The 27,367-nt window shown below is 29.6% G+C and overlaps 7 protein-coding genes across 7 annotated transcripts; 6 read left to right on the top strand and 1 right to left on the bottom strand.

Annotated features, from left to right (window-relative positions):
- The first annotated feature begins 1,982 nt into the window (after positions 1–1,982).
- Positions 1,983–3,719, top strand: LOC134834462 (pyridoxal phosphate homeostasis protein). Its single transcript, XM_063849156.1, has 6 exons — positions 1,983–2,283; positions 2,348–2,560; positions 2,620–2,761; positions 3,016–3,096; positions 3,162–3,313; positions 3,375–3,719. Exons 1-6 carry the CDS (start codon positions 2,167–2,169, stop codon positions 3,444–3,446), a joined length of 777 nt encoding a protein of 258 aa, XP_063705226.1. The 5' UTR covers positions 1,983–2,166; the 3' UTR covers positions 3,447–3,719.
- A 365-nt stretch (positions 3,720–4,084) lies between these two features.
- On the top strand, positions 4,085–5,813 carry LOC134834791 (myosin regulatory light chain 2). Its single transcript, XM_063849572.1, has 3 exons — positions 4,085–4,194; positions 4,921–5,142; positions 5,215–5,813. The coding sequence occupies exons 1-3, from the start codon at positions 4,192–4,194 to the stop codon at positions 5,626–5,628; spliced, it is 639 nt and encodes a 212-aa protein (XP_063705642.1). The 5' UTR covers positions 4,085–4,191; the 3' UTR covers positions 5,629–5,813.
- Positions 5,814–6,233: 420 nt separating this feature from the next.
- On the top strand, positions 6,234–10,807 carry LOC134835327 (uncharacterized). The gene is given in 14 exon segments (XM_063850200.1): positions 6,234–6,279; positions 6,464–6,643; positions 6,700–7,254; positions 7,321–7,396; positions 7,450–7,712; positions 7,800–8,159; positions 8,322–8,778; positions 8,866–9,037; positions 9,089–9,443; positions 9,505–9,740; positions 9,800–10,074; positions 10,132–10,282; positions 10,341–10,464; positions 10,517–10,807. Coding segments are annotated over 14 exon segments (3,372 nt in total). The 3' UTR covers positions 10,639–10,807.
- A 632-nt stretch (positions 10,808–11,439) lies between these two features.
- LOC134836126 (Y+L amino acid transporter 2-like) lies at positions 11,440–13,899 on the top strand. The gene is made up of 6 exons (XM_063851344.1): positions 11,440–11,738; positions 11,796–11,905; positions 11,966–12,212; positions 12,276–12,401; positions 12,959–13,052; positions 13,113–13,899. The coding sequence occupies exons 1-6, from the start codon at positions 11,600–11,602 to the stop codon at positions 13,873–13,875; spliced, it is 1,479 nt and encodes a 492-aa protein (XP_063707414.1). The 5' UTR covers positions 11,440–11,599; the 3' UTR covers positions 13,876–13,899.
- A 788-nt stretch (positions 13,900–14,687) lies between these two features.
- LOC134836125 (G protein-coupled receptor kinase 2) lies at positions 14,688–18,364 on the top strand. Its single transcript, XM_063851343.1, has 12 exons — positions 14,688–15,036; positions 15,144–15,376; positions 15,432–15,527; positions 15,592–15,712; positions 15,781–16,010; positions 16,086–16,185; positions 16,246–16,351; positions 16,418–16,607; positions 16,674–16,922; positions 16,991–17,352; positions 17,422–17,685; positions 18,069–18,364. Exons 2-12 carry the CDS (start codon positions 15,325–15,327, stop codon positions 18,159–18,161), a joined length of 1,863 nt encoding a protein of 620 aa, XP_063707413.1. The 5' UTR covers positions 14,688–15,036; positions 15,144–15,324; the 3' UTR covers positions 18,162–18,364.
- A 1,436-nt stretch (positions 18,365–19,800) lies between these two features.
- Positions 19,801–24,102, top strand: LOC134835983 (cGMP-specific 3',5'-cyclic phosphodiesterase). The gene is made up of 16 exons (XM_063851062.1): positions 19,801–20,360; positions 20,436–20,685; positions 20,746–20,885; positions 20,942–21,047; positions 21,126–21,391; positions 21,445–21,534; positions 21,599–22,055; positions 22,115–22,198; positions 22,255–22,346; positions 22,409–22,495; positions 22,570–22,752; positions 22,814–22,867; positions 22,935–23,088; positions 23,146–23,305; positions 23,367–23,587; positions 23,650–24,102. Exons 1-16 carry the CDS (start codon positions 19,968–19,970, stop codon positions 23,982–23,984), a joined length of 3,072 nt encoding a protein of 1,023 aa, XP_063707132.1. The 5' UTR covers positions 19,801–19,967; the 3' UTR covers positions 23,985–24,102.
- On the bottom strand, positions 24,010–27,136 carry LOC134835984 (DNA ligase 1). The gene is made up of 11 exons (XM_063851063.1): positions 26,990–27,136; positions 26,886–26,930; positions 26,689–26,766; positions 26,587–26,616; positions 26,380–26,532; positions 25,927–26,323; positions 25,715–25,856; positions 25,184–25,657; positions 24,829–25,110; positions 24,336–24,769; positions 24,010–24,270 (listed from the first exon to the last, which is right to left on the bottom strand). Exons 1-11 carry the CDS (start codon positions 27,007–27,009, stop codon positions 24,097–24,099), a joined length of 2,229 nt encoding a protein of 742 aa, XP_063707133.1. The 5' UTR covers positions 27,010–27,136; the 3' UTR covers positions 24,010–24,096.
- Positions 27,137–27,367: the final 231 nt, after the last annotated feature.

Here is a 27,367-nt window from a genome sequence, read left to right as displayed (position 1 = left end):
GATTTAAAATGACTTTTGTATTTTTGGGTACATAGATATAATGATTATTTGATCAGTTTTTTAAAGTGACATTGTTTGTTCAAAAACTTTTTTTAAGATGTGAATTATTGATAAAATAAGAAATATTTTTATTTTACTTTTATTTATTTTTCAAATGCATCTTTCGATTTTATTCTACATTTTCATTCCAATGTATAAGAAACAATCATTACCAAATTAATTGGTGAAATTGTGAGACCACAAAATTTGTTTTTTCAACATGATAATGAATTTGATTTAAAAAAATGTACAATAATTAAACATTTTTCCTAATTACTTAAAACGCTCAAAATATAAATTTAAAAACAGACATGGAAAAAGTTTATTTTTTCCCGGGAACCAAACTAATTTCCCAAAATTATATTTATCCCAAGATATTGCAAAAAATCATAAATTAAGTCAATTTTATATATATTTACCGCATTTCGAAGAAAAAATGCGGTATTAAACTCGACTTGTCGTCCGTGTGTGTGTGTGTGTGTGTGTGTGTGTCACCTGTGCCCCAAAAATTTTTTTTTTGTAATTCTTAGTTATTTAAGGACCCTGAAGGTCTGTGGGCAGTTCCTTGGGTTATGAGGTGTATGGAATTGTGAAAGGGTCATGAGGAGTACGAAAATGTGAAATGAGGGGTTCGAAAATGTGAAGTGAGGGGTTCGAAAATGTGAAATGAGGAGTTCGAAAATGTGAAATGAGGGGTTTGAAAATGTGAAATGAGAAGTTCGAAAATGTGAAATGGAGGGTTTGAAAATGTGAAATGAGGAGTATGAAAATGTAAAATATGGAGTATGAAAATGTAAAATATGGAGTAAAAAATCTGGAATAAGGAGTACGAAAAGCAAATATACATATGCAATCTCGAAATGCGGTTTAGTATGTCGTTCTTTAGACGACTACTTTCTCTATTTTTTTTAAGTAATTCTACAAATTTTAATTTTTAAATTATAAAATATCCCCATTTTACTCTTAAAAATTCAATATTTTTTTATGATTTTTTTAATTTTCCCGGGAACGAGGTTCCCAGGTTCCCGCACTTTTTCCAGGACCGTTTAAAAAATTGAAAATTTGATAAATTAAAATTGAAGAAAAAATAAATAACATGTAAAAAAAATCGAAATCATGTCAAAAAAATCAAGATATAAAATGAAAATATTGAATGAAATAAAATTAATTCAATGTACCTAAATAATCAACGTTAAAAATAAAAAATTCAAAAATATTTATTTTTTTTTGTTATCTATTAGATAATTTAAATGTTTGTCAATTAATTTAGTTTTTGTGAAATTCAAAAAACGTTTATAAATTTATTTCGAACATTAATATCGAATATGTATACAGTGCATTCCATTCTAAAAAATACCAAAATCACGGTTTTAATTTTTCCCGATTTTTCCAAAAAACTGTAATAGAAATAAAAAAAAACTGAATTTGAAAAAAACTGAGTTTATCGTGATGTCCATCAAAGAAGAAGAAAATTTTGCTTTGGCGAAATTTTATATAATTTTTAATATCGAGAATATGTTAGTTTAGACTTTTTTAAAATTTTTAGTTTTTATGAAAAATACTGCCAATTTTTACAAAATTTCGCAGTTAAAAAAAGTTTTGTATTTAAGTTATAAAAGGTCCGCCTTACTGTTTTTTTAAAAGTTCAAGCTCCACCTTATAAATTCAATACTATATAAAGTTGCTATTAATAGCATTTTTCATAAATATATAGGAAAATTCTATTATTTTTTAAATAAGTAAGAAGATTGTATTCGATACATTATATAAATAGTACAATGTGTAATAAAAATTATCAAAAAAAAAAAATGTTTTATTTACAAATATCATGATTTTGATTCACATGATTTGGCTTTTGCTTATTCAAATTATCAAATTTAGCCGTCTCACCTTATCAACTACTCAATGTTGTTTGTCGGAAATAACATTTCTATTGTAAACAAATAATATTTAATATAAAGTTGCAATATAGGAGCTTTTAACGCCATAGTACGCCTATAAACACACATGTGAAAGGAGAAACATTTTATTTGATTACTAAATTAAATACTAACGTATTTCTTTTTAAATAAAAAAATGTTCAAATGACATAAGTATTCATGAGGTGTACATTTATGATTCTTCAAAATGAAAATATTTAATATTTACATTCGTCAATTAAAAACAATGTCGCAATCTGACATAGCAAAAAATATAAAAGATATTAATGAACGAATTAAACAAGCATATTTGAGGAGACCAAAGGTTATATATTTAGTTTTCAACTTAAATATACATTTATCTCTCCTAAGTAGCCTTTTTTTTCTAGACAATCAATACAGCTTATCCGTGCCTAGTAGCTGTGAGTAAAACTAAACCTGTCGAATTGATATTGGAAGCTTACAAAGGAGGACAACGTCATTTCGGAGAAAACTATGTCCAAGAATTAGTAGAAAAGGCAGCAGATAAGAGAATCAGAGAAACATGTCCCGACATCAACTGGCATTACATTGGTCATTTGCAAAGTAATAAAATAAACAAAGTAAGAAAACATTTTTTTTAGTCATGTGTTTTTTGAAACTAAAAATATTGATTTCCTAGTTGCTTTCGGTGCAAAACTTATACATGATCCAAACAATTGACAGCATAAAGCTTGCAGATAATTTAAACAACGCGGTTTCAAAGAAAGAAACCAACTATCAGCTAAAAGTATTGATACAAGTAAATACAAGTGCTGAGTCAGGTACATACATTAAGGGAAGGAAGGCATACAAATGTTAAAGGGAACATTTGGAAAAAGTTTTACTTTAATTAAAAAAATCACGGAAAATCACACGATCAAAAAACCATTATAAACATTGTAAATGCATGAAAAATGCGAGTAAAATGATCCACTTGGAAAATTTTTTAAATTTGCATAGTTGTGATTCTTCGTGAAATGACAGATTTACAATAAACATGAATCTTAACTTTTAATCCACTAATTTTTCTCATTAGAAAAGCATGGAGTGTCTCCCGAAGATGCCTGCAATATGTTTAAATATGTGAAAGAAAAGTGTACTAATTTGGTTGTAAAAGGTTATTATTCTAATTTAGATTAACTTTCAGCAAAATGAACGAATTTCTATCATTAAAATTTATAGGTATTATGACTATCGGATCTTATGGTCATAGTTTGGAAGAGGGACCAAACCCTGATTTTCAAGTTTTGATGAATGTTTACAACCATATTTATAGTTTGACAGCCGATGAAATTATTGTATCTATGGGGATGTCTAATGATTATGAACATGCTGTGAGAATATTGTTTTTCCATGATGCTCTGTTCATGTATTTATTCATTACATTATATTTAGGTTGAAGTAGGAAGCTCTATGGTGCGAATTGGAAGCTCTGTTTTTGGAGAACGAGTTTATCAAAAAAGTTAATTTGTTACCTAATGTTTTGACTATATTTGAAAATTGATTAAAAGAAAACAAATTAAATATAATAAAAATCAACAAAAGCTTAAAAACAATTAGGCTGAGACTTGGAACCATCGTCGTTAGTTGAGAATCATTTTTCCTAAAAAATATAAAAACTGCACCAAAGTCTACACTAAACATCCTTTAATAGTGAATGTTGAATCCATATACTTTAAGTGTAAACATATCTATGTAGTATAATTATAATATTATGTGGATGTAAATAAATACTATAGTTTCAAGATAAATTAATTTTTTCTCTCTATATTTAAGATGAAAATTGTGTGCTTTTCTAATAATACAATTATAACACGAGTGTTTTGAGAAAATATTATACGCTAAAATTTACTCGGTTCTCATTTTGAATATGTAATAAAATTTTGGAAGTGTGCCAAAAAAATGTCATCGAAGTATCTACAAGTGAATCGCATACACTGAAGTTTCCATTCAGACTATCACAAATATCGTTCTTCACACATTTTTAGTACAGAGAAAGAGTACCTATTCAATATACACACAATAATTTTACACACAAAACTAATTTTAGAAACATCGTTATAATAATATACACATAAAATTGCTTTTCCTACTAAAAAAGGAGAGTTAGTATTTACGAATGCTACTGTGGTACTAATTCGAATTTTACTTTTAGTTGCTCAGGGGCTTTTGTTCATTCAACTTGTTACTTTAGTGATCACGAACAACAATAATGGTAAGATAGATATATTCTTATATTTTTGTATACAATTATTTATTACAATTAAAAAAAGTAGAAAAGGTGCATTATAAACTAAAGTTATATTATTAAATAAAAATGATTTAATGAAAGAAAAAACAATACATTTTATCAAGAGCAGCTCTTAGAACATCAATTTTTTTGAAATCTAATTTGAAATTATAAATTTCGATACAATTGAAATAAAAATCAAAAGAATTCAGTTTAAAAGAACTTTCATTATTATTAAAATATTTTTCGAGTGAAAAATCAATATTTTTAAATCACCAAGAAGATTTCCAATGTTCCTCCAATTTTCTCAAAAGTTTTAACCAATTTAGAAATTCCTGTGTATTTTCATGGGCAATTTATTTGTATTTCTTTTCAAATTAACTTCACCTTAATTTTTAAATGATATTTTGAGCCAAGAATCATAAAAAATGTTATTTGTTTTCTAAAAATTATAAGAAGAGACTTATGTAACATAAACACAAAAATAGCTGTTTATTCAGACAGAAAACAAGGTTGTTGAATTATTTTGAGAAACGTTATTTTTAGATTCTGATACACGATCTATACATTATTTTCTGTAAAAAAGAATGAACCTTACCGTATATAGACAGTTGTATAATAATACATGTTATTGTATGTTTATTAAGAAATTCGAAAAAAAAAAATTATATTTTTGAATTGTTAATTAAATTTGTTTTATTTTTCTACTAGGCTGATAAGGAGAAGAAGGTCAAGAAAAAGAAGGCGTCCTCCAAGGACGAAACTCCGGCTGAAACCCCAACTCCTTCTGAAGCCCCAGCAGAAACTCCGGCGTCTGCCGCTACTCCATCAGATCGTGGATCAACAAGAGGTTCATCTTCCAGACGTGCAAAGAAAGCACCATCTAGCGTTTTTGTTCTTTTCTCTCAAAAACAAATCGCTGAATTCAAAGAGGTATTTCAATACTGTTTTTTTTTTATTTTTTCCAATGAAAATATTTACTGACCATTCTAAATCTTTATTAAGGCTTTCCAACTTATGGACAACGATAAGGATGGTGTCATTGGAAAGAATGATTTGCGTTCCACATTTGACGCACTTGGCAAACTTGCCTCTGACAAAGAATTAGATGATATGCTTGGTGAAGCTTCGGGTCCACTTAACTTTACACAATTGCTTACTTTGTTTGCTGAGCGCATGTCTGGTGGTGGACAAGATGACGATGAAGTTGTCATCGCTGCCTTCAAGACCTTTGATATGAATGGAAAGATTGACAGTGAAAAACTCCGTTATGCCTTGACGAACTGGGGTAATGACAAATTCTCGGAAGACGAAGTTGAAGATGCATTCGAACAAATGGTTATTGACGATAAGGGCTTCATTGATACAGCTGCTTTGATTGAATTGCTAACTGGCTCAACTGAAGAAGAAGAAGAATAAGGCGTTAAATTGCAAAAGCTGATGGTTGATCATGTCATTACAAAAAAAAAACACACACACACACAAAATGTTGCAGCTGACATTGATAATTAAGAACGAGATAATATGATAATGTTGTATAACAATTAATGTTTGATTATAATGTTATACTCTTAAATATAATTTAATTATTCTTTATTTATTTATTTATTTGTTCAAATATTTTATTATTACGCCTGTATAAACCTGTCGTTGGTACGATTAAATTATTAAAATAAAGTTAAGTTTGATAAAAGGACCTTCACTAACTAATGAGTAAAGTTCTATATCAGGCTCCAAAAAACTATAAGTAAAATTGTACCGTAGAGGTATATGCTATAATACTTAGTTAAAATTTTAGAAGACTGTTTAATTCGTTGAGATTAATTTTCAACTTGAATGAAATTTTCTAATTGATTTACTCTATTCAGGTTTCTCAACACACCCCAGAGAAAGTTAAGTGACTTGTTTTTGTTATTGATAAACAGAAAGAAACCTTAATTAATCTATATAAAACATTATTTATTTTTTTAATATATAGGCACCTAATATGAGAAATGATTGACTAAACTTAATCGTTTGGTAAAATGATTATATTTCATTTTTGGGTTGCTTTAATATTTGCATCGAAAGGTAAAAAGTAAAAGTTAAGGTCATTTTGTATTTTTGTGATTCATACTTACGATTTCAGCAAATAGTATTGTATTGAGAGCTTTTTTTTCACAAAATGGTTTGCATGGTAACATAACGATTGAAGAACAACATGGAAAAATTAGGCTAAAAACAAATTTTAAATTATATAAAAACATCCCTAAAGAAAACTGGTTGTGGAGTGTTCATGAATTTCCAGTAAGATATGACAATGTAGATAGTCATTTGAGGTGTACAAAAAAAATATTAGGAGAACAGTTGTATGATTTGAATGAAATTTTCGGAGATCTATCTAAGCTAGAAAATAAAACTGTTACACAAATTGATAATTCTTCTTTGAATGGAGGTAAGTTTGCAATGTAATTAAAAGATGTTTTTGACAAATGAAATACTTATCTTTAGGGCTTCAAAGCTTTTGGGGGCGATCAATTGTATTGCAGACAACAGAAGAAGATATAAATATTTGTTCATCAATCGTGACTGAAGATTATGAATATATTTCGGAAGCAAGATTTAAAACTTCTGTTTTAGGCTCGATAATTTTCAGATCATTTTCATCACGAAACGGAGAATCTTTTCGTACATTAATAATCACTGATTTAAGACTTGCTCCTAAGTAAGATGTGATTGATCGTATTTTTTACGTCATACTTCATCTCTTTTGTCTTTTAAGAAATTCATCTGCTAAAATTTACAAGAAAATGTCGTCCAAATCTTGGAAAATTTTTACAACAGATGTTTTTACTGATAAAAATGATGACACTCAAGAAATGAATTGTAACAATTTGCAGATTTTATATGATCCGTATAATACTGGAATAAATAATTCAATCGGAGATTTAGATGTTCGGCTCGGAAAACTTAAAATAGATGGGAGTAAAATGACTTTTGTGGACAAAGATTTGCTTTTGACACTTAATGATTACTCCTTGTCTTCCACAAGAAAATTATACATAGGTAAATTGTTAAAAAAAAACTTGGGCAAAAACATTTTTAAAAAATAAATTTATTTTTCATGTGCAGTTATTCTTGATGATACAGCTCCTAATAAGTATATAGCATGTGCTAAAATAAGACCAATGAGTTCTAAAATCTTTAAGTATTAAAGTTAATGATACTCATAATGATGTACTTGATAATAATTTATTTCAGAGCTATTATAAATGGAAATGGGTTAAGAGGAAATATAGTTTGGGAACAAAAGTCTGTGTATGAACCAACGTTTGTCAACGTGTCGTTAGGCTCAGTTCATGCCAATAAAAGAAGTTGGTTAGAATATGCGAGAGACTTAGGATACATTTACATTACAAATCTTCCTCCAACAAATAATTTAGTTGGGCAACCTAGTTATTGTTCTAATCAAAGTACAAGTGAAATGTTCAATCCTATAAGCAAAACAAATGTTCCATTACCAGGTAAAACAAAGAAAATCTTCTAAAATTATTAGTGTTGATACATATGAAAAATGAATCAAAACTTAAGACTCTTATTAAACTTTCAAGGTCTGGCTACACAAGATGAATACCCAGTAGGAGATTTGACTGGAAAACTCTTAAATAAGGAAAGAGATAGTCCCATGCGCATTATTCAGAACAGCTTTGAGCTTAATGGAAGTTATTGGGATCTTTACTTGTCTTTGAGTGGGCCTGATTCAATTGTTCTTAGAGGGCTAGTAATAACTAGGCAAGTTATTTTACAGATGGATTTTACCAATCGTCGTACAACTTTTTTCAATTCCAGAAAGAAACATAATAACTTTGAACCATGGACTTGTTCAACAGTCCTAATGTATGATCCAGAAAAAAGAGATTTTGAGATGAAAATGACGACAGCAAACGCAATATTCAAATATCCAATAGTTGGTAATAAATCTGAGTATATATTAAAACTTTAAAAGATATATCAATATTTGTGGAAAATTTAAAAAAAATGGTTTAAATACATAAAGCATAAAATTTAATTTTATGCCACAATAACAATTTATTTTAAAATGGGATAATATTTAACATAGACAATCGTTTTAGGAAAAGTATTATTCAGCCAGCCTGCAGAAGCTAATTGGGAGGATACGACAATAATAATTGAATATTTAATTCATGCTGATGGAGGATCTCTTAACACAACTCAGAATCATCGATGGTCAATACATGAAAAAGTTCCAGGAAAAGACTTTTATGATTGGCAAAATAGATGCATTAGTACGGGAAATGTATTTAATCCTCAGAATTTGTTTTTTGATAATACAGATGAATCAAAATCATGCACAAAAGAAACGAGCTTAGCTTGTCGTATGGGAGATTTGTCTAATAAAATTGGAAAGATTAGCATAGCAGGCAGTAGAAATGAAAGCTTTATTTCACGGAAGCTTTTTACATTGTCTAACTTACCTTTGGGAGGTCAAAATAAAATCATAGGCAGGTCTATAGTGATATATGATGATTACGGTCCGAAAGCTAGAGGAGAACGCTTAGCATGCTCATCGTAAGTACTTTTTTGTTACCGCTAAAGACACCATGATTTTGTTTGAATTTTGAATATTTCTTTTATAAACGTGTTTTTTATTTAAAGAATTGATTACATACAACCAAGGAAAGCTGTTGTGAAAGATTGGTTCGGAAATGGAATATCCTCTAATGTATCTGGAAAAATTGAATTTACACAGCAAACCCAGTACGGTATAACAAATATTGAGCAGGCGTTAGCAGGACGTTCACCAAATAATGTGTATACCATTCATGAGGTATTTGTACATTTTTTTTTAGAATTTGAATAAATTTATTGAAAATTTAAGGTACCTGTTACAATCAACTTGGAATTTCCATGTGAAATTTCTAGCATACAAAAAATTTACAACCCCACCTATGTAAACAGTAATAAATTTGGTACTCTAGATAGTTTTGAAATTGGAAATCTCAGCGGGAAATTCTCTACTATTGGGATATCGGAAATGAAAAACGAAAGTTTCACAGATAATCAAATGACACTGTTTGGATACAACAGTATTATTGGTCGCTCTGTTGTCGTTGGTGACAAGAAAACCTCAAAAAATATTGCTTGTGGTACAATAGAAAGGGGATATAGTTCCAAAGAATCCAGAGAGGCTCGCGCAATTGTATCATTTCATCATCCTCTAGGATTTGCATATGGTAATTTAAATCTCTTAGAAATCAATAGTTATAAGTATCACTGATAAAATGACTCTTGAAGGTTACATACGACTTTCACAGTTGATTGGCTTAGTTTCCGGACAAAGTGATACAACTATTGAAGTGAATCTAAGATATCCAGGACTTCATGATCGCAATAAAACGAGAAATCATCTGTTTAATATATATGTCAATCCAGTAGGCGTAGATGCCGTTGTTAAACAAACTGCAACAAGATGTACTGCAGGCGGATATGTATTTAATCCATTTTACACACAGCTAGCAGATCCAAGAAATGTAAGAATTTTCAAAACAGAATTTCACCTAAAGATTTGTGTTTAACATATACAATTTAGGAGGAGTTATATAAAAAAGAATGCAATCTTGACAACCCATATAGGTGTTATGTCGGTGATGTTTCCGCTAGAGTGGGAACAATTAATATTGGTTATGGGAGGCAACTGTTAACAGATCCCAATTTTCCTTTAGATGGAGTTGTTAGTGCCGTAGGAAGATCCATAGTAATATTTGGACCTGAGAGGTCTTCAGAAATATTTGCCTGTGCTAACATTGAACCTGATCACGATATTATTAAATATGTAAACATAGAAAGACCTCCAAGATTTGTCACGTAAGTGCAACTATTTTTTTCTGTGGACATTTGATAAATTTCAAGTTTATTTTTCAGTGCTCAATTTTTGGAAGACGTTAGAAATGTTATGGGTATTCCTGAATGGTTTCTTGAAGTGGACTCTCGAAAGACGAAACTTTTGTACGACAATGCGTGCGTGCAGATAGTAATTCATTTTAGAGGACCCATTGCCTCTCGCCTTGAGCAAGTATGAACATCACAAACACATATATTTTAATTGCTTAATGATATATTGTGAAATTTAGGATTTCTCCAAAATGTTAATACTCGGTAGATTGGATTCGCCTTCGTTGTATATACCTGGCTATCAAAACTCGAAAAGAAAATCTACGATACATCATAAAGAATGTAGCATAAAAGATGGAAATAGTGAGCAATTCTTTATTATTTTAAGATATGATTTTAATTTAAATTATTTCAGAAAGTACAAGAAAAAAAATTAAAATAAAAGCAGTGGTTTCTTCTGCTTCTTTCTACAAGCTATCCGTTATAAACTTGACGTTTATAATGCTCTGTATCTGTCAAAAATATTTACTTTTGTGAGCATAAACGTACATTTTGAATTGGATGGATGTGCTGAGAATCATAAAACCATTGGACTATAATTGTCTTAAAGCTTTACCCAAAATATATACTCAATTAATGACGTCAGAAATATCTTGATGAGTATGCAAACAAGCTTGGAGATAATAATCTTAACAGTGACATCTTATCTGACTAAAAGTACACAATAAAGTCGTTGAATACTAACATCAGCGGATATTGTTAATTTAAACAGATTTAAAAATAAGTGTTTTTTTTTGTATCATAATATAAATAAATAAGATTAAATTTGATGTTGCATTCCAATTTTACATTTCGTACTTTGAAATTTTCACCAGGTATCAACAGGTGACTAAAATAGTGTGTGTCCCTACACCTACACATTACTTAATATTATAATTTAAAAAAAATAAAGATTTTTGTGTGTTAAAGATTTCACTTTTATCTAAACTTTTTATGAAATTTAAACAACCCTTAATCTTAAAAGATTTTTATTTTATTTTTTGTTTGTCACATACTTTTTCTTATTGAGTTAAAGATTTTTTAGAATCATATATTTTCATGAATCAATCAAACACGTTTTATTCAGTATTTAACACATTTGTTCTTAAGGAATAGAAAAAAATGAAAATGCTTTTGTTTTGATTTTTGCGAGTACATTAGAAAGATGTTCGTTTCCATGCTACTGTAAGAATGTATTTGTGACCAAAACCTGTTTAAACAACTGATTGAGCCAACGTACAAAGACGCAGTACCCCTCTTTACAGTTGTTAAGCCGGTAAATTACATTCTAAAGTTTTGTATAACTTTAGTATGGGTTTTATTGTGATCGAGACAGTACATGTTTTTAAGCATCTTAGATAAAAAAAATATTTAAATTTTATTTTTTGGTATGAAATATCATTGTTCATTAAGTTTCACTATTTTTGTAAACGAAATTAAAAAATAACAATAATAAAAAATGAAAAAGGAAACATACATAAAACAAAAATCTTCTGATGAAACCAGTAAACATCTTAAGGATAATTATACAACAAATAACGACGATATAGGTCTTAAGGCTAAAATGACTCTAATGAATGGTGTGACAGTTATTGTTGGTATGCATTTACAATTACATATGTAACTTTTGCATATTTAATAGACAGCTTTTGTAGGTTCAATAATTGGTTCTGGAATTTTTGTTTCGCCTACGGGAGTGCTTATGAATACCGGAAGTGTTAATATGGCATTGATTGTTTGGGTAATATCAGGATTATTTTCGATGGTAAAAAGGGATTGTTAAAAACAAAATTGTTTTAAAAAATATTAAAAGATTTCATTGTAGGTTGGTGCTTATTGCTATGCGGAGCTTGGTACCATGATTAAAAAATCTGGTGCTGATTATGCCTACATCAAAGAAACTTTCGGGCCTTTTATGGCATTCATACGCCTTTGGATCGAATGTATGATTGTGCGCCCATGCTCACAAGCAATCGTTGCATTAACCTTCAGTGTTTACGTCTTAAAGCCCTTTTTTCCGGATTGTCAGCCCCCGGATGATGCAGCTCGCATTCTTGCATTTTGCTGTATTTGTAAGTATTTTGTGATTTACATTTTTATATTCAATTGTGAAATGAGATCGGCTGTTTTTTTAGGTATTTTGACATTCATCAATTGTTGGGATGTGAAGTGGGCAACTGCTGTACAAGACTTATTCACTTGGGCTAAGCTTTTTGCTTTGTTCATAATCATTGTAACAGGGCTTTACTTTTTATTTACAGGTAAGCCATTAAATTTAATTATTTCACTTTATGTCGCATGTGGATTATTACGAAGGGGAGGGGGAGGGGGGTATCGAAAAAAAAATTAAAAAAAATTATTTTTTTTTACTACTTTTTTGACGTTTTTGTAACGTTGATCGTTGATTGAACACATTAAAATAATTTTTATTTTTATTATTTTAAGTTTTTAAGTCAAAATTTTAACGAAATTTCACAAAATAAAAATTTAAGAAAAAATAATCGATTTGGTCACGTGACTCAAAAATTTTTTCATCAAATTTTCCATAGACAATGCGTTTTTAAAGCAAGTTAAGTTCATATCTAATAGAATTTTAATGTTTACTGGACATTATTATCGTTTTTCAATCAAAAAGTACCAAAACATGTAAAAAAATTTCTTTTTTTCTAATTATTTTTATTTTTCGGCAAAATTGAAGGGGAGGGGGGCGACATAAAGTGAAATAATTAAAATTAAATAATTAAATTAATGACCTAAACAAAAATTGATTTACAGAACATATATTTTTTTCTACAACCGTGTTTTTTTTTATTCTTAGGACACACAGAGTTTTTCACTTTTGATAATACAAAACATGAAATAACATCATTGGCACTATCTTTTTATTCTGGTTTGTTCGCATTCAATGGATGGTACGTACATAAATTTTCACATATCTTAAATTACGCTTGCTATAACGAAAATTTATTTAGGAACTACCTTAATTTTATAATTGAAGAGCTACAAGATCCCGTGAGAAATCTGCCTCGCGCTATATATATATCATGTACACTAGTTACCGTTGTGTATTTTTTCACAAACGTTGCTTTTTATACTATTTTATCGCCCGAAGAGGTTCTGGGATCAGAAGCTGTTGCTGTAACCTTCGCCGATAGGTGTTTCGGTATGTTTGCATGGACTATACCAGTGTTTGTCGCATTATCGACCTTTGGAGCGGTCAATGGAATATTATTGACGTCGTCCCGGCTTTTCTATGCTGGTGCATGTGAAGGACAAATGCCTGAAATTCTAACCATGATACAAATACAACGCTTAACGCCAACCCCGGCTGTATTAATTATGGCATTATTATCTATGCTATATTTGATGTCGTCAAACATATTTGCATTGATAAACTATGTTGGATTTGCCACGTGGTTGAGCATTGGTGCAGCTGTTCTATGTTTACCTTGGTTACGGTGGAAACAGCCAAATTTGGAACGGCCAATTAAGGTCAACCTAATCTTTCCTGTTTTTTATCTACTTGCCACTTTATTTGTTGTAATCGTACCGATGCTTGCTTCGCCACGTGAAACAATGTATGGATGTCTTATGATTTTGTCAAGCATTCCAGTTTACGTTATTTTTATCGCATGGAAGAGCAAACCAAAATGGTTTCACGGTTTGCTTAATGTCATAACAGCATTCTTGCAAAAAACTTTAATGGTTTTAGGAAAATCAAACAAACAAATTTAAGAAAATATAAATATTTTAACTGTATTCTTGACTATCCTTTCGAAGTTGCTTAATCCTAAAAATGGTATAGATTATCTAAATGATAAAAAACGTATGTTTGGATAATTGCCGCTAAATAACCAATCCGCTATTTAAAAATTGATCAAGTAACTTGGATGTACAGCCGACAATGATTCATGTCGTTAATTATTTAGTCGGCAGTTCACTTTCGGCAGTATAATTTGAGTCCTTTTGCTGGAAAAATTCAATCAAACTCTCTAGAGAAATCAATAAAAAAAAAGTCCAAGTGTATTTACAAGTTAACATTTTGAATCATCATTAGGCTGAAATTTGTGAAAACATCAGTTTCTAAGTTTCATTTCATATCTGTTTCAATCAAGTTTACACTTTTATTTATTCTTATATTTATTATAAATACTCAAAAAAATACAAAAAAAAAACATATATTTATTTGACGTCGATTACAGTTAATTGATTTTTCAAAACAGTAAAAACACAGATGACATTTTTTGGAAGTTCAATACTCAATATTGATGATGTAAAACATAATTAATTTATTCTCAAATGTATGGTTTAAATCGAAATTTAAGGACATTTTAATAAATAATTTTACAGACTCTCAAATTTCCAATTTGTTTTTGTTTACAAGAAATCAGTATTAACAGTGAGACGAATGATAGTGATATCGAAAATCGCCATCCTGATAATTGTACCGTAGCCCATATCACAATCGTAAATTGTGCTGCTATGGCTATGGTACAATTAGCAGGATCGCGATTTCCTATATCACTATAATTCGTCTCACTGTTAAACCGACTCGAGTCCCAATACATGATAAAATATTAAAATCTTCACTTTCTTAGAGAATATTCTTTTAATAATGTAAAAAAACGTGTAATAAAACTACTTAAAATTATCGAAATTCGGTCTATTGAAAAATGATGTAGAGCGAAACTGTGTGTCAAAACCATGGATCAAAATAGTACCGACATGTCAATTTCGAAATTATAAATACATCTCTGCTAATTGTTCCCCGTTTTTTTCTGGAAAAAAGAATATCTGTTAGCCATTAGAAACTCTGTAAAATCCTCAAATTGTGTTAAAAAACGGTGCATTGAGTTATTAAGTTAAGAATCAATGTTTAAGCACTTTGGTTTCCAGGTAGACATTGCTTTAGTTTTTGGGGCACGCCTTAATTTTTGGGCGAATTTAGTCTGCATTTATCGTTTTCATTTTAAAACAAACTTAATAATAAAATGTATGTTTAGGTGTAACTTCTCAGATACCACCGACTAATATCCAGTAGAAAGAATAAGAAGGGTCAAAAGATGAGCAACTAAAACTATATTGCTAAACATTTTCGCATAAAACAATCAGATAAGCAGATTCAAGTTTCCCGGATTTATTTTCTTAGCACAGTAACAAAAACACGCCGTCAACCTGGAACTAATGGAATTAGAGAATATAGTGGCCAATACGGTCTATTTGAAAGCTAGAGAAGGTATTATGGTTTTATCACCACATAAATTGTAATAAAAAATTAATATTTAAATCAGGTGGATCTGACAGTAATAAAGGAAAAAGCAAAAAGTGGCGAAAAATTTTGCAATTTCCTCACATATCCCAATGTGCAGAGATAAAATCTAAAATAGGTAAATTAAGCATCACGGAAAAGGTTTGAAACGAACTTTTAAATTAAAAAAAAAAATTTTACAGACGTCAGTTACAATTATGTAGTTGATCAACAACCTATTGGCCGTTTACTGTTTCGACAGTTTTGTGAAGAGCAAAGGCCACAATACTATAGATATATTTCATTTTTAGATGTGGTCAATCGGTAAATATTTTTTTAGTGCTTTTTTCGTATTTTAGGTATGTAATATATTTTTTATTGCTATTATATAGATTCGAAATTGAGACTGACGAGACTCGTTCAGAAGCTGCGCAAAAAATATGTCAAAAATATTTATGCTCAGACGAAAATATCTTACCAAACAATAAATTAACAAATAAAAGTGACGAAGATGGTGTTCCACAAGATCCAAATAGTTTTAATGAAAAATATTCTGCATATAATTTGGTTTTAGATGTATTGAATGCTGACATTGTGTCACAATGCATAGATAACATAAAGAGTAAGTGAATCAAAATAAAATTCAAAAACTAATGATGGTGAACTGAATAATCAATTTAAATAAACTATAAAACAGATGCAAACAAAGATCTTTTTGATGGATGTGTCAATGCAGTAAAATCATTCTTAGAAGGTGAACCGTTTTCCGAATTTGAAGATTCAATGTATTTTCATAGGTAAGGAAATAAAGAGAGAATATTAAGAAAGCACATTAGTTGATAACATTTTACTTACAGGTATTTACAATGGAAATGGCTTGAGCGACAACTTGTGACTTACAAAACTTTCAGAATGTATAGAGTCTTAGGAAAAGGGGGATTTGGAGAAGTTTGTGCATGTCAGGTTTGTTTTATTTTTCTAATAATGTTGTCTCAATTTTAGCTAACTTTATACATGCATAATTGTTAGGTTCGGGCCACAGGAAAAATGTATGCTTGCAAAAAATTGGAGAAAAAACGAATCAAAAAAAGAAAAGGCGAATCAATGGTTCTGATCGAAAAACAAATATTACAAAAGATTAACTCTCGCTTTGTTGTCAATTTAGCGTATGCTTATGAAACAAAAGATGCTCTATGTCTAGTATTGACTATTATGAATGGTATCCATTGACACATATCTTTTTCACTAAACATCTTTTTATAACTATTGCCTTTAAAATTTTAAGGTGGTGATTTAAAGTTTCATATTTATAATATGGGAGGAGAACCAGGATTTGATATACAACGGGCTTGTTTTTATGCGGCAGAAGTAGTTTGCGGTTTGGAGCATTTACATCAACAAGGAATCGTTTATAGAGACTGCAAACCAGAAAACATATTGCTTGACGACTATGGCCATGTACGAATATCCGACTTAGGTTTGGCTGTTGAGATTCCTGAAGGAGAAATGGTTCGCGGAAGAGTTGGAACAGTTGGTAAGATATGCGTTGTTGTTAGTTATAAAGTAAGCCGAATATATAGCATACTATATTTGGATTGATAGGTTACATGGCACCTGAAGTAATTGACAACGAAAAGTACTCATTTTCTCCTGATTGGTTTAGTTTTGGATGTCTTCTTTTTGAAATGATTGAAGGACAAGCTCCATTTAGAGCACGTAAAGAAAAAGTTAAACGAGAGGAAGTAGATCGAAGAGTTAAAGAAGACCAGGAGAAGTATTCCAACAAGTTTAATGAAGATGCTAAAACTCTTTGTCAACAATTATTATCGAAATGCATAAAGTCGCGGCTTGGTTGTCGTAATGGTAGATATGGTGCGAGAGAAGTAAAGTTACATCCGTTTTTCAACTCCATTAATTGGAAAAGATTGGAAGCGGGCTTAGTAGATCCTCCATTTATTCCAGATGTAAGATATAATATAAGAAATTATAGTAAATGAATATTTTAGCTATATTTATCAAAAATATTTTTGAAGCCTCATGCGGTGTATGCAAAAGATGTATTAGACATCGAACAATTTTCAACAGTAAAAGGAGTAAACTTGGATGCAACAGACGAAAATTTTTACTCCAAATTCAACACAGGATGTGTTAGCATATCGTGGCAAAATGAAATGATAGAAACAGAATGTTATCGTGAATTAAACGTATTTGGGCCTAACTATTCCAGGACACCAGATCTTCAATTAGATGCATTGCCAATCATTGACAGTAGTGGATGTTTTCCTTTTAAAAGAAAGGTAAATACCTACTTAGTTTAACGCATTTAGAAAATTCGAGAGGCATGATTAAAACTGAAACATATTTTGTTTTCCTTGTTATTCGGTCATTTTGTCTAACATCTTTTTGCTTTAAAAAAAAATGAAAACGTTGAGAAGAGATAACAAACGGTCAAAATTTTGATATTATTTCAGTCTCTTTCATATAAAGGTTAATAATTAAAAAGTATGTTTTTCAAAATCTCACGTTGGAAAATTGATAATTCAATAGAATGGAATTAATGACCAAATAACACAAAAAATGTTTTCAACAAAAAATTATGGCATTTAGTTAAGTCTCTCAAATTTTCATAACTAAGCGCTCTTATAAATTTTGATTTCATATTTTTGATTTCATGTTTTAGAAAAAGCAACTCTCAAGAACTCAACCTGTTCCATTTGATATGAAAATATTGGTGTCTAGTCATAATCAACCGACATCAGTTAATGAAAGCTGATAAAATAACTGTTAAGCACATAATTATACGTAATTTATTTCTAAATTACCATATGTAATACTAAAACTGCCAGTCTTCGTTTACATGTACCGGAGACTGTTAAAGCTCAAATGAACGTACAATTTATATCTTCTACTAAATAACATACTGATAATCTACATTTGTACAGAAGAAATAGAATATAAATTTTTGTTTAAACAGTATTAATTATGATTAGTATTATTTATAATTACTTCATTCCTTATTTTTATTGTTTCAGAATCCTTAAATGGTATTAAATTAAACTTATGGTAAGTAAATAAACGTTGTAAGTATGTTTAACTTTTGAAGGTGAAATCAAACCATCAGCATCATCAGCATTTTTAAATTTCAGTATATACATTTTAAAATATTTTAAAGTTTGTTATGAACATTTTTGATAAAAAATAAATTTTTACATAACTTTCAAAATAGTATTTGGAAAAGAAAAATTAAGTCAAAACGCTAATTTATTAACAATGTCACATTATTTTATAATGCAAAATCGAACGATTTCATCATTTTTCAATACAACATATTACTAAAAACGAGAATCTATAAAAAATTCCTATAACCACTATGATTTTTATTTAAAAAATTTAACGCAATATAGAAAATGTTTTTGCAACACCCTAAAATTGATCAAATCTCATTGAATAAAATATTTGTTTGAAAACATTACATACATTATTGCAGGGCTTAAACTAAAGTTTGTAAAAAGTCAATTATATTTTGCTCTTGACTTTTGCTCAAGCAAAAGCAATTGTTAATTGACTTTTGTTTTTAAAGCAAAACTTTTAATTCTGCTTTTGCTTGAACAAAAGCAAAAAAAGCAAATTATTTTCCAAAAGTTTTTATGATTTTTGATATAAAAAATGAAAAACACATCTAAAATAATTTACTTTATTCGCATTAAAGAATATTTTACACAAAAATTGGGCAAAAAAATGAAAAAGTCAAGAAAAAAAGTCGAAGCAAAAGCAAATGTGAAAACAAAATACAAGACAGATTGTTTTTCTAAAAGCAAAAGCAATTGTTTTTAAAAACTTTTGCTTAAGCGCTTAAGTCAAAGCGATAGCAATAAAGCAAAAGCAAAAGTCGAAAGCAGTTTAAGCCCTGCCTAAGAAATTTTAATTTTTAATCCTCTATAGGCCGCTCCAAACGAAAATCAAAAATAAAGTCCGATGCCCCATTTTAAAAGTCAAAAATCCAATGGGGCAAAATAAAAAAAAAGTTAAAAATTTTATCAAAATTGATCGTTTTTTGTTGTATTTTCATAATTTTTCAAGACATTTTCAAAAAAATTTATGAAGAAATTTCAATTATTTAAATTTTTGTTTTGAAAATCAAAAAAAAATTGGTTTTTTCCACAATAACTTGACATTCATATTTCAATAAAAAGCTGGAAAGCTCGCAAAACTAGGAAAACTAGCATGAAATAAATTAAATTTTATGTTTTTGAAAGAAAACTGTTAATTTTTTGAATCTTAATATGGTATGACTGCGCAGGACCTATGGTTTATTTGAAGCTTGCGCATTCATCTCAAATATTGTTTATATTTTTAAAAGGATTATATATGTTTGTGAAAGGACTTTTCAACTGATGTCATTGAATAGAAAATAAATTAACTGCGGCAAAGACTACCTTGTTTATTTGAGTTGCAAAAACTGCATTTTACAGTTAATAGTAAACGTTTAGTATTTAACGTAATGTAAAAATAGTAAAATCTTTATTCATAAAATACTATTACTATTTTAAAACAAAAGCAATTAATTTCACGAAATACAATGGCTAACGAAAACTATACCGTCCTTTGTGACCCTGTCAATTGTAGCAATGGTGACAATCATAAAAACGCAATAGATGAAGATTCTGGCAAAGCTTTTGCAGTGGGAAGCAAATGCAATCATGAAAGCAATAATAACAAAGAATTTGATAAACATAAAAAACTATTTAGCGACGAGGATGACGAAAAATCTTTTAACCAAGAATGTGAAAAAATGTTTCAAAAATTTGAAAAAAATCCCAAATACATTGAGAAATGGATAAAAGAAATGGCTTCTATAGAAGTTATAAATCATATTCAAGATCTAATTTTAGAGCGAGGAAAAGCAAAACGAAATTCCAGTAACACAGAAATGTTTCAACAGTGGTTATCAACTTCTCCAAGTAAATATAAAGTAAGTCGACGTAAATAAAATTTGTAAAGTGATTGATAAGAAAATTTCCCTTTAATTATCTCCTTTTCTATCTAGTCTCGCGGAGTACATTCTAGGACATCTATTGCAGAAAAAGTTTATTTGAAAAGTTTAGATGAAGGAGATTTATTCATGACATTAATAAGAGAAATTGCAAATGAACTAGATATAGATGTATTGTGTCACAAAATTCTAGTTAACGTTGGACTTCTTACATGTGCTGATCGAGGGTCCATATTTTTGGTAAAAGGTTCAGGTGATGATAAATATTTAAGCGCTAAGTTGTTTGATGTTACACAAGATACAGGTATTTTTAATCAACAAAAAAATTTGATTTAAAAACTTTTTATTGCTAAACATATTCCAGAGATAGAAGAAGCTGTAAATCGAAGCAAATTAGAAGAACTCATAATTCCCTTTGGAGTTGGGATTGCTGGATATGTTGCACAAACTAAGGAAACCATTAATATAACAAATGCTTATGAAGATAGCAGATTTAATCCAGAGGTATTCAAATTTGAATAAGTCAAATTAAAACTGATTGTTTTTATTTTATGGTAAAGGTGGATTTAAGAACGGGATATAAAACCAACTCTATATTATCCATGCCAATTTGTAATTATGAAGGGGATGTAATTGGAGTAGCGCAAATCATAAACAAAGTAACAGGTATGTATATATATATTTTTTTTTGTTATTGTTAAATACATTAATAGTACATAATAATAAAATTCATAAACGGACTAGGCCCAAATGAATTTACAGAAAAAGATGTGGAGGTATTTAGGCGATATTTAACTTTTTGTGGTATTGGCATTCAAAATGCCCAACTATTTGAAATGTCCGTCCAGGAATTTCAACGTAATCAAATTTTATTAAACTTAGCTAGAAGTATTTTTGAACAACAAAATAATTTACAATGTTTGGTAACAAAAATAATGGAAGAAGCTCGAAGGTTACTGAAATGTGAAAGATGTGCTGTATTTTTATTAGATTTAGATTGTTGTGAAGCAGTAAGTTTTTTAAAATTATGTTCAAATATTTTTTTATCTGATAACAATTTTAGAGCCATTTAGAACGCATGATTGAAAAACCTTATGATAAAAAGTTTTCAATTGAAGATAATCATTTAAACATTAGAAAATCGTCCATCCAGGTAACTATTTCACAATTTAAAAAAAATATTCTCATATGTAAATATATTTGTTATTTTATTTCAGAAAAGATCACAGCTTTCAAGATTTACAACAGTCTTCGAATTAGGTGGTACTTATGATAACTCGGCAAATATATATCGACCATCATCAGATGATTTGAATAGTTCAACATTAGCTCGCATTGCACAGTATGCAGCATCTACGGGAGAACCTTTGAATATAATTAATTTGAAATCTTGGTTAGCAAATAAGCCCTATCAGGATGTGGATGATGATACAAAAAATGCTAAAACAATTTTGTGCATGCCAATTTTAAATGGTCAGAAAGTAGTTATTGGAGTTGCACAACTCATAAATAAGGAAAATGGCTTACAATTTACTAACTGTGATATATCTATATTTGAAGCTTTTGCCATATTTTGCGGTCTAGGAATCCATAACACCCAGATGTATGAGTCTGCATGTAAATTGATGGCAAAACAAAAAGTTGCATTAGAATGTCTATCTTATCATGCGACAGGTTTGATTGCTTCGTCTTTATTTTTAAAACTGTGGATTTATTATTTCTTTAAATTTTAGCAAGTCAAGATCAAACTAACAGATTAGTAAATGATTCTATTCCATCAGCCGAAGTCTATAAGCTATATGACTTCAATTTTATAGGTGACAAGAATTTCAAATTGAAAAATGCTTTTTTTATACAATTTAAGAAATTTTAGATTTTGATTTGTCTGATGATGATACTTGCAAGGTGGTCGTGAGAATGTTTTTACAATTTAACCTTGTGGAAATATTTCATATTCCATATGATGTAAGTAATATAATTTGTTAATGTTAAGCGGATGATGTTTAAATATTAAAAATAAATTAAAGGTACTATGCAGATGGGTTCTCAGTGTTCGCAAAAATTATAGACCAGTTAAATATCATAACTTTAGACATGCTTTGGTAGTTTCTCAGGTAAGGCAAAAACAAAGAACAAATCTGTTGAGATTTTGACAATTCTTTGTAATTTGCATTAATTTTCATTCAAGACAATGTTTGCAATGTTGAAAACAGGAAACATGGAACGCTTTATGTCAGATTTGGAAATTCTTGGACTTCTAGTTGCTTGTTTATGTCACGACTTAGACCATAGAGGAACAAACAATGCTTTTCAAACTAAAACTGAAAGTCCGTTAGCCATATTGTACACAACAAGTACTATGGAACATCATGTAAGTTAGACGTATAATTATAACACGATTTTATTTACTTAATAAAATTTTTTTCATACAGCATTTCGACCAATGTGTTATGATTTTGAACTCTGAGGGAAATAATATATTTCAAGTAATTAAATATTAAAATTTAGATATGTATTTTCTAATGAAATGTTTACAAAAAATGTATATTTCAGGCCATGTCTCCCAATGATTTTAAATATGTCATGAAAGTTGTAGAGTCTGCAATACTATCTACAGATTTAGCAATGTATTTTAAAAAACGGGATAAGTTTTTAGAATTAGTTGATGATGGAGAGTTCGATTGGCAAAGTGAGGAAAAAAAAGAATGTAAGATTTTTTTTTTTCAAATTAATAAAAAGATAAGACAAAATTATAAATTTTTAGTACTCTGTGGAATGATGATGACAGCTTGTGACATTAGTGCTATTGCAAAACCTTGGGAAGTACAGCATAAAATGGCTAAATTAGTAGCAGATGAGTTCTTTTCACAAGGTGATTTAGAAAAGCTTCAGCTGAATACTCAACCGATTGCAATGATGGATAGGTTGTCTATATCATAATTGCCATTTTAAAAGTTTATTTTTACGTTTTTATTTTTAAAACAGAGAAAGAAAAGACGAACTACCAAAAATGCAAGTTGATTTCATCGATATAATTTGTTTACCATTATATAAAGTTCTATCAGAAACTTTTCCTTGGATTAAACCCCTCTACGATGGTACCGTTGAAAATCGAAAAAAATGGCAGGATTTGGCAGAAAAAGTCGAAATGGGTCTCACTTGGATTGATCATGACACAATAGACAAGCCTATAGAAGAGCTAGCCTGTATGTATTCTTACATTATTAAGGAAGTCATGTAATGTATTAAGGTTACAATTATTTTTTAGCTAACGCCGAAGATCTAAATGACATCGAATTTACACTAACAACGTTAAATTGCCCATCAAAAGAACCTAATTCTGAAAACTCAAATCACAGAAATAGATTTAGTAGTTTGAAAAAATCAGCAGCACTCTCAAAAGTTGTACGTACCAAATTAAGCAAAACGATTCACAGTAGCTCTTCAATGCAAACTTTAGATAAAGAGGATGATAAAATAAGTACGTCAGCAAAAGAAGATTTTTACTCTGATATTCCCATCAAAGTACCTGAAGAAATTAAGAAAGAGCCAGAAAAGATTAGGTCTCAAAAGCGCAAATCAAAACTTTGCTTATTACTCTGACCTAAACAAAATGATAAAGCAGTGATTCTTTAAAATTAATAGCATAAGATTTTGTTTATTCAGTACAAAAGTTGATGTTTTAGTTTAACATGCAATTATGAATGAATATAAGTTAGTAAAAATCTTCTTCGTTCGACTTTCCGGTTTGATCTTGATTTTTAATTTGATCTTGGTTTGAGTACATGTCAGCTATTTGCTGTGCTGTGGTAGAGTCTTCAATTGTTTTATCGTCTCTGATGCGGATAAAACGGGGAAACCTTAAGGATATACCTTTTTCTGCATCGACCTAACGAAATAATAAAAGATTCGTAAAAACCATAAAATTAAATGAATAAAAAAAATGCTACTTACGATTCCAACAGCAGCCTTATATACAGGACTTATACTAAGATCGGCACATTTGATTTCCCATACTTGTATAGGTTCAAACCAGTCATCTGGTTCATGACTTGCTTCATAACGAAAATAATGTTTTGGCTCTTTTATAATGTGGTTTTTTAAAAAACTAGAATGATTTATCAAATCTTCGTCACTAAAACCTGTGCCAATTTTGCAAATACTTTGAAACTCTTCATTCTCATTGTCATAGCAAGCAAGTAAAAACCCTCCATAAGTTCCTGTTCGTTTTCCTTTTCCTTGATATCCACCAATTACTACTAAATCTAAGGAGTCTCCGACGTTAGACAAGTAGTCTTTTTTCAATTTGAGCCAATTTTTTGATCGTTTTGCGATTTCATACGTTGCTTCGGTTTTAAGTGTCTTCACCATTAGTCCTTCACAATTTCCTTAAAAATAAAAATTACATATGTATTAAACTATTTGTAGTCTTAAATAATATAAGTACCTTTAACTGCTTCATCAAGAAACTGTTGGACTTGCTCAATGTCATTTGAATCAATTTTTGTTGCAAATTTCCATTCACCATCTTTTTCTTGGAAATGCTCATGCAATAATCTTCTACGTTCATAAAATGGTTCTTTAATTAATGAAGCACCATTTAAATACAATAAATCAAACATGAAGACACACACTTGTACTTTTATGTCAGCTTCAGACACATCCTTTCGTTTGCGTGTGCTTAATATTTGAAATGGGAGAATTTTTTTATTCTCACAGTCCCAAGCAACTAAAATATTTTGATATTTTAAAATATATTGTTTTGGAATTCTAGCTTGAAAAAAATCTAAAAAAACACATACCAGCTTCGCAGTCTAAAATACATGACTCTACACTTGATTTCTTTACGGACTCAATACGTGAAATAATATCTGGGTACTTTGAAGTATTATTTTCTGAATTTCTGCTGTAAATGTATACTTTTCCTTCATCATTAATATGGATCTGTGCTCGTTCCCCATCATATTTCCATTCACAAGTAAATTCTTGGCCTTCGAACCTTTCAAATATTTCATGAACTCCTTTAGTAGGTAATGCCAACATAGGTTTTAGCGGAACTCCTGGTACCATTTTACATTTTGCTTCTAAACCATCTATACCTTCCTGGATTAAAACAGGAATAATTTTATTGTAGTCGGGACAACGACAATAAGTCTCTTTTATGATCAGCGCAACATTATCTACTTTCGATTTTGCTGCCGTTTCGTTGAGGTTAATTAGTTGATTGAGACCGTGTTCTTCATAATTATCTAAATTAGGTGGTGTCATAGCACAAGCTTGAAACGATAAATATATATCAGTATTTTTTTTTTCATTTTCATATTTTTACAAACCTTGAGCTAGGGCTTGCAAAACTGATTGTTCTGCTAGTCCGATTCGCAGTTTTCCTGCCAACGATCGTATCAAAAATCTAGCTTCTGAGTGACGACACGCTACAAACATCAATTGTATCATATCTATTTTCTTATTCATTGACTAAAAAATAATATTAAAGTAACGAATCATCTAAATACATCATAAAGCTTTTGTAGAAATCATGTCTTACAGAGTGACCAGTTAAATTAGCTATTGTTCTAAGCTTTGTAAATACTCCATCGATGGTATGAGCTGCTGGTTGAAACATCATTTTTTGGTTACTACGTGATTTTTCCGCAACGATTCCCAAATCTCCTTCCTTTTGTACTTCATTTTTGATTTTACTTAATTCGCGACCAGTAGACTGCGCAATTGCCTTCATCAAATATGTCTCGGCAACTCCAAGTTCCACTCCTTCATACGCAGGAGCTAGTTGGTTTAAACATAAATATATACTCGCTACCAAATCTGTTTTTGATAATGCTATAACAGATCGAAAAAAGTTTGACAGAATTTCAATCATCTTCAGACGACTACTCTCACTTTCTATTAACTCAAATGTCCGTGCCAAGGCTAAATATGGAACTCTTAAATAAGACAATGAAATTATTTTATGACCATTTACAATTTAAAAAGAAAGTACTTTTCGTTTACACTCCAAAAAGCATCTGTGATAGGATTATAGTTTTTTTTACTGGGATTGTAATCAGCACCCTTTTTACCTTCACCTGCGGATGTTATTTTTAGTTCAGATCCCTTTTTAGGGGAGTGCTCCTTAAAGGATTCTTTATTTGTCCTAAGGGTCAAAATATTTGTTTATGTATATTTTTCAATAGAATAAAATTCTTACTCTTTAGATTCCGGTACAACATTACTTGTCCTGAAAAATAAAATGAGTTAAAAAAAAAATTCGAAAATTAAAATAAATTTTTAAAGTAAAAATAAAATTTACCTTTTTTTTTCTGGAGAATCTCCATCAAATGGATTTTTTCTCTTTATTTTGGGCTTAATAACTTCTTCACAATCATCGCTAGAAATAATTTACAAATTAAAATCGTTTTTCTAAAAGAACATGAATAATTTAAAAAAAATATGTTTAAAGAAACCACTCAGTTCGCTGACTATTCATGTATAAATGTAAATATTTACCTTTTTTTTTCCTCACTTTCATGATTTATTTTTTTAAAAAAAGATCTGAAATATAATTAGAGTTTTTAAAAGGTTGGAGATAAAAATCTATATCAGTATATTACGTTATTGATTGTTGAGCCATTTGAGCTAAGGTTTATGGTATTACAAATTTCAAAAGATTCAATGGTTTTCAGCGATTTTTATTTAAAGGTTTTCATCGAGTAATGCCAATTTTTTTTACAAAAGTTTGCTTATTAAGGCGGCATTTAATAGTTCTGTTTTTTTCCGCAAACTTCCTGTGGCATGGCTTTGTATTTACTATGGCATCCAGATAATTTTAGTTTTTTTGGGGACAAATGCAATTTTAACTTCGAGAGCTTCTCGCGAGGTCAATTATAAGTCATTTTTACCCGAAATTCGGAAATTTTTCAAATTTTTTTATTTTTTTCCAATATCTTATCAAACTATATGTAATGTTATGTGGTACACAATGTAGAAAA

This window comes from Culicoides brevitarsis, chromosome 3 (genome assembly GCF_036172545.1).
Source record: "Culicoides brevitarsis isolate CSIRO-B50_1 chromosome 3, AGI_CSIRO_Cbre_v1, whole genome shotgun sequence".
Classification (NCBI taxonomy): domain Eukaryota; kingdom Metazoa; phylum Arthropoda; class Insecta; order Diptera; family Ceratopogonidae; genus Culicoides; species Culicoides brevitarsis.
The sequence above is the reverse complement of the archived record's forward strand: the minus strand, read 5'-3'. Positions and strand labels throughout refer to the sequence as shown.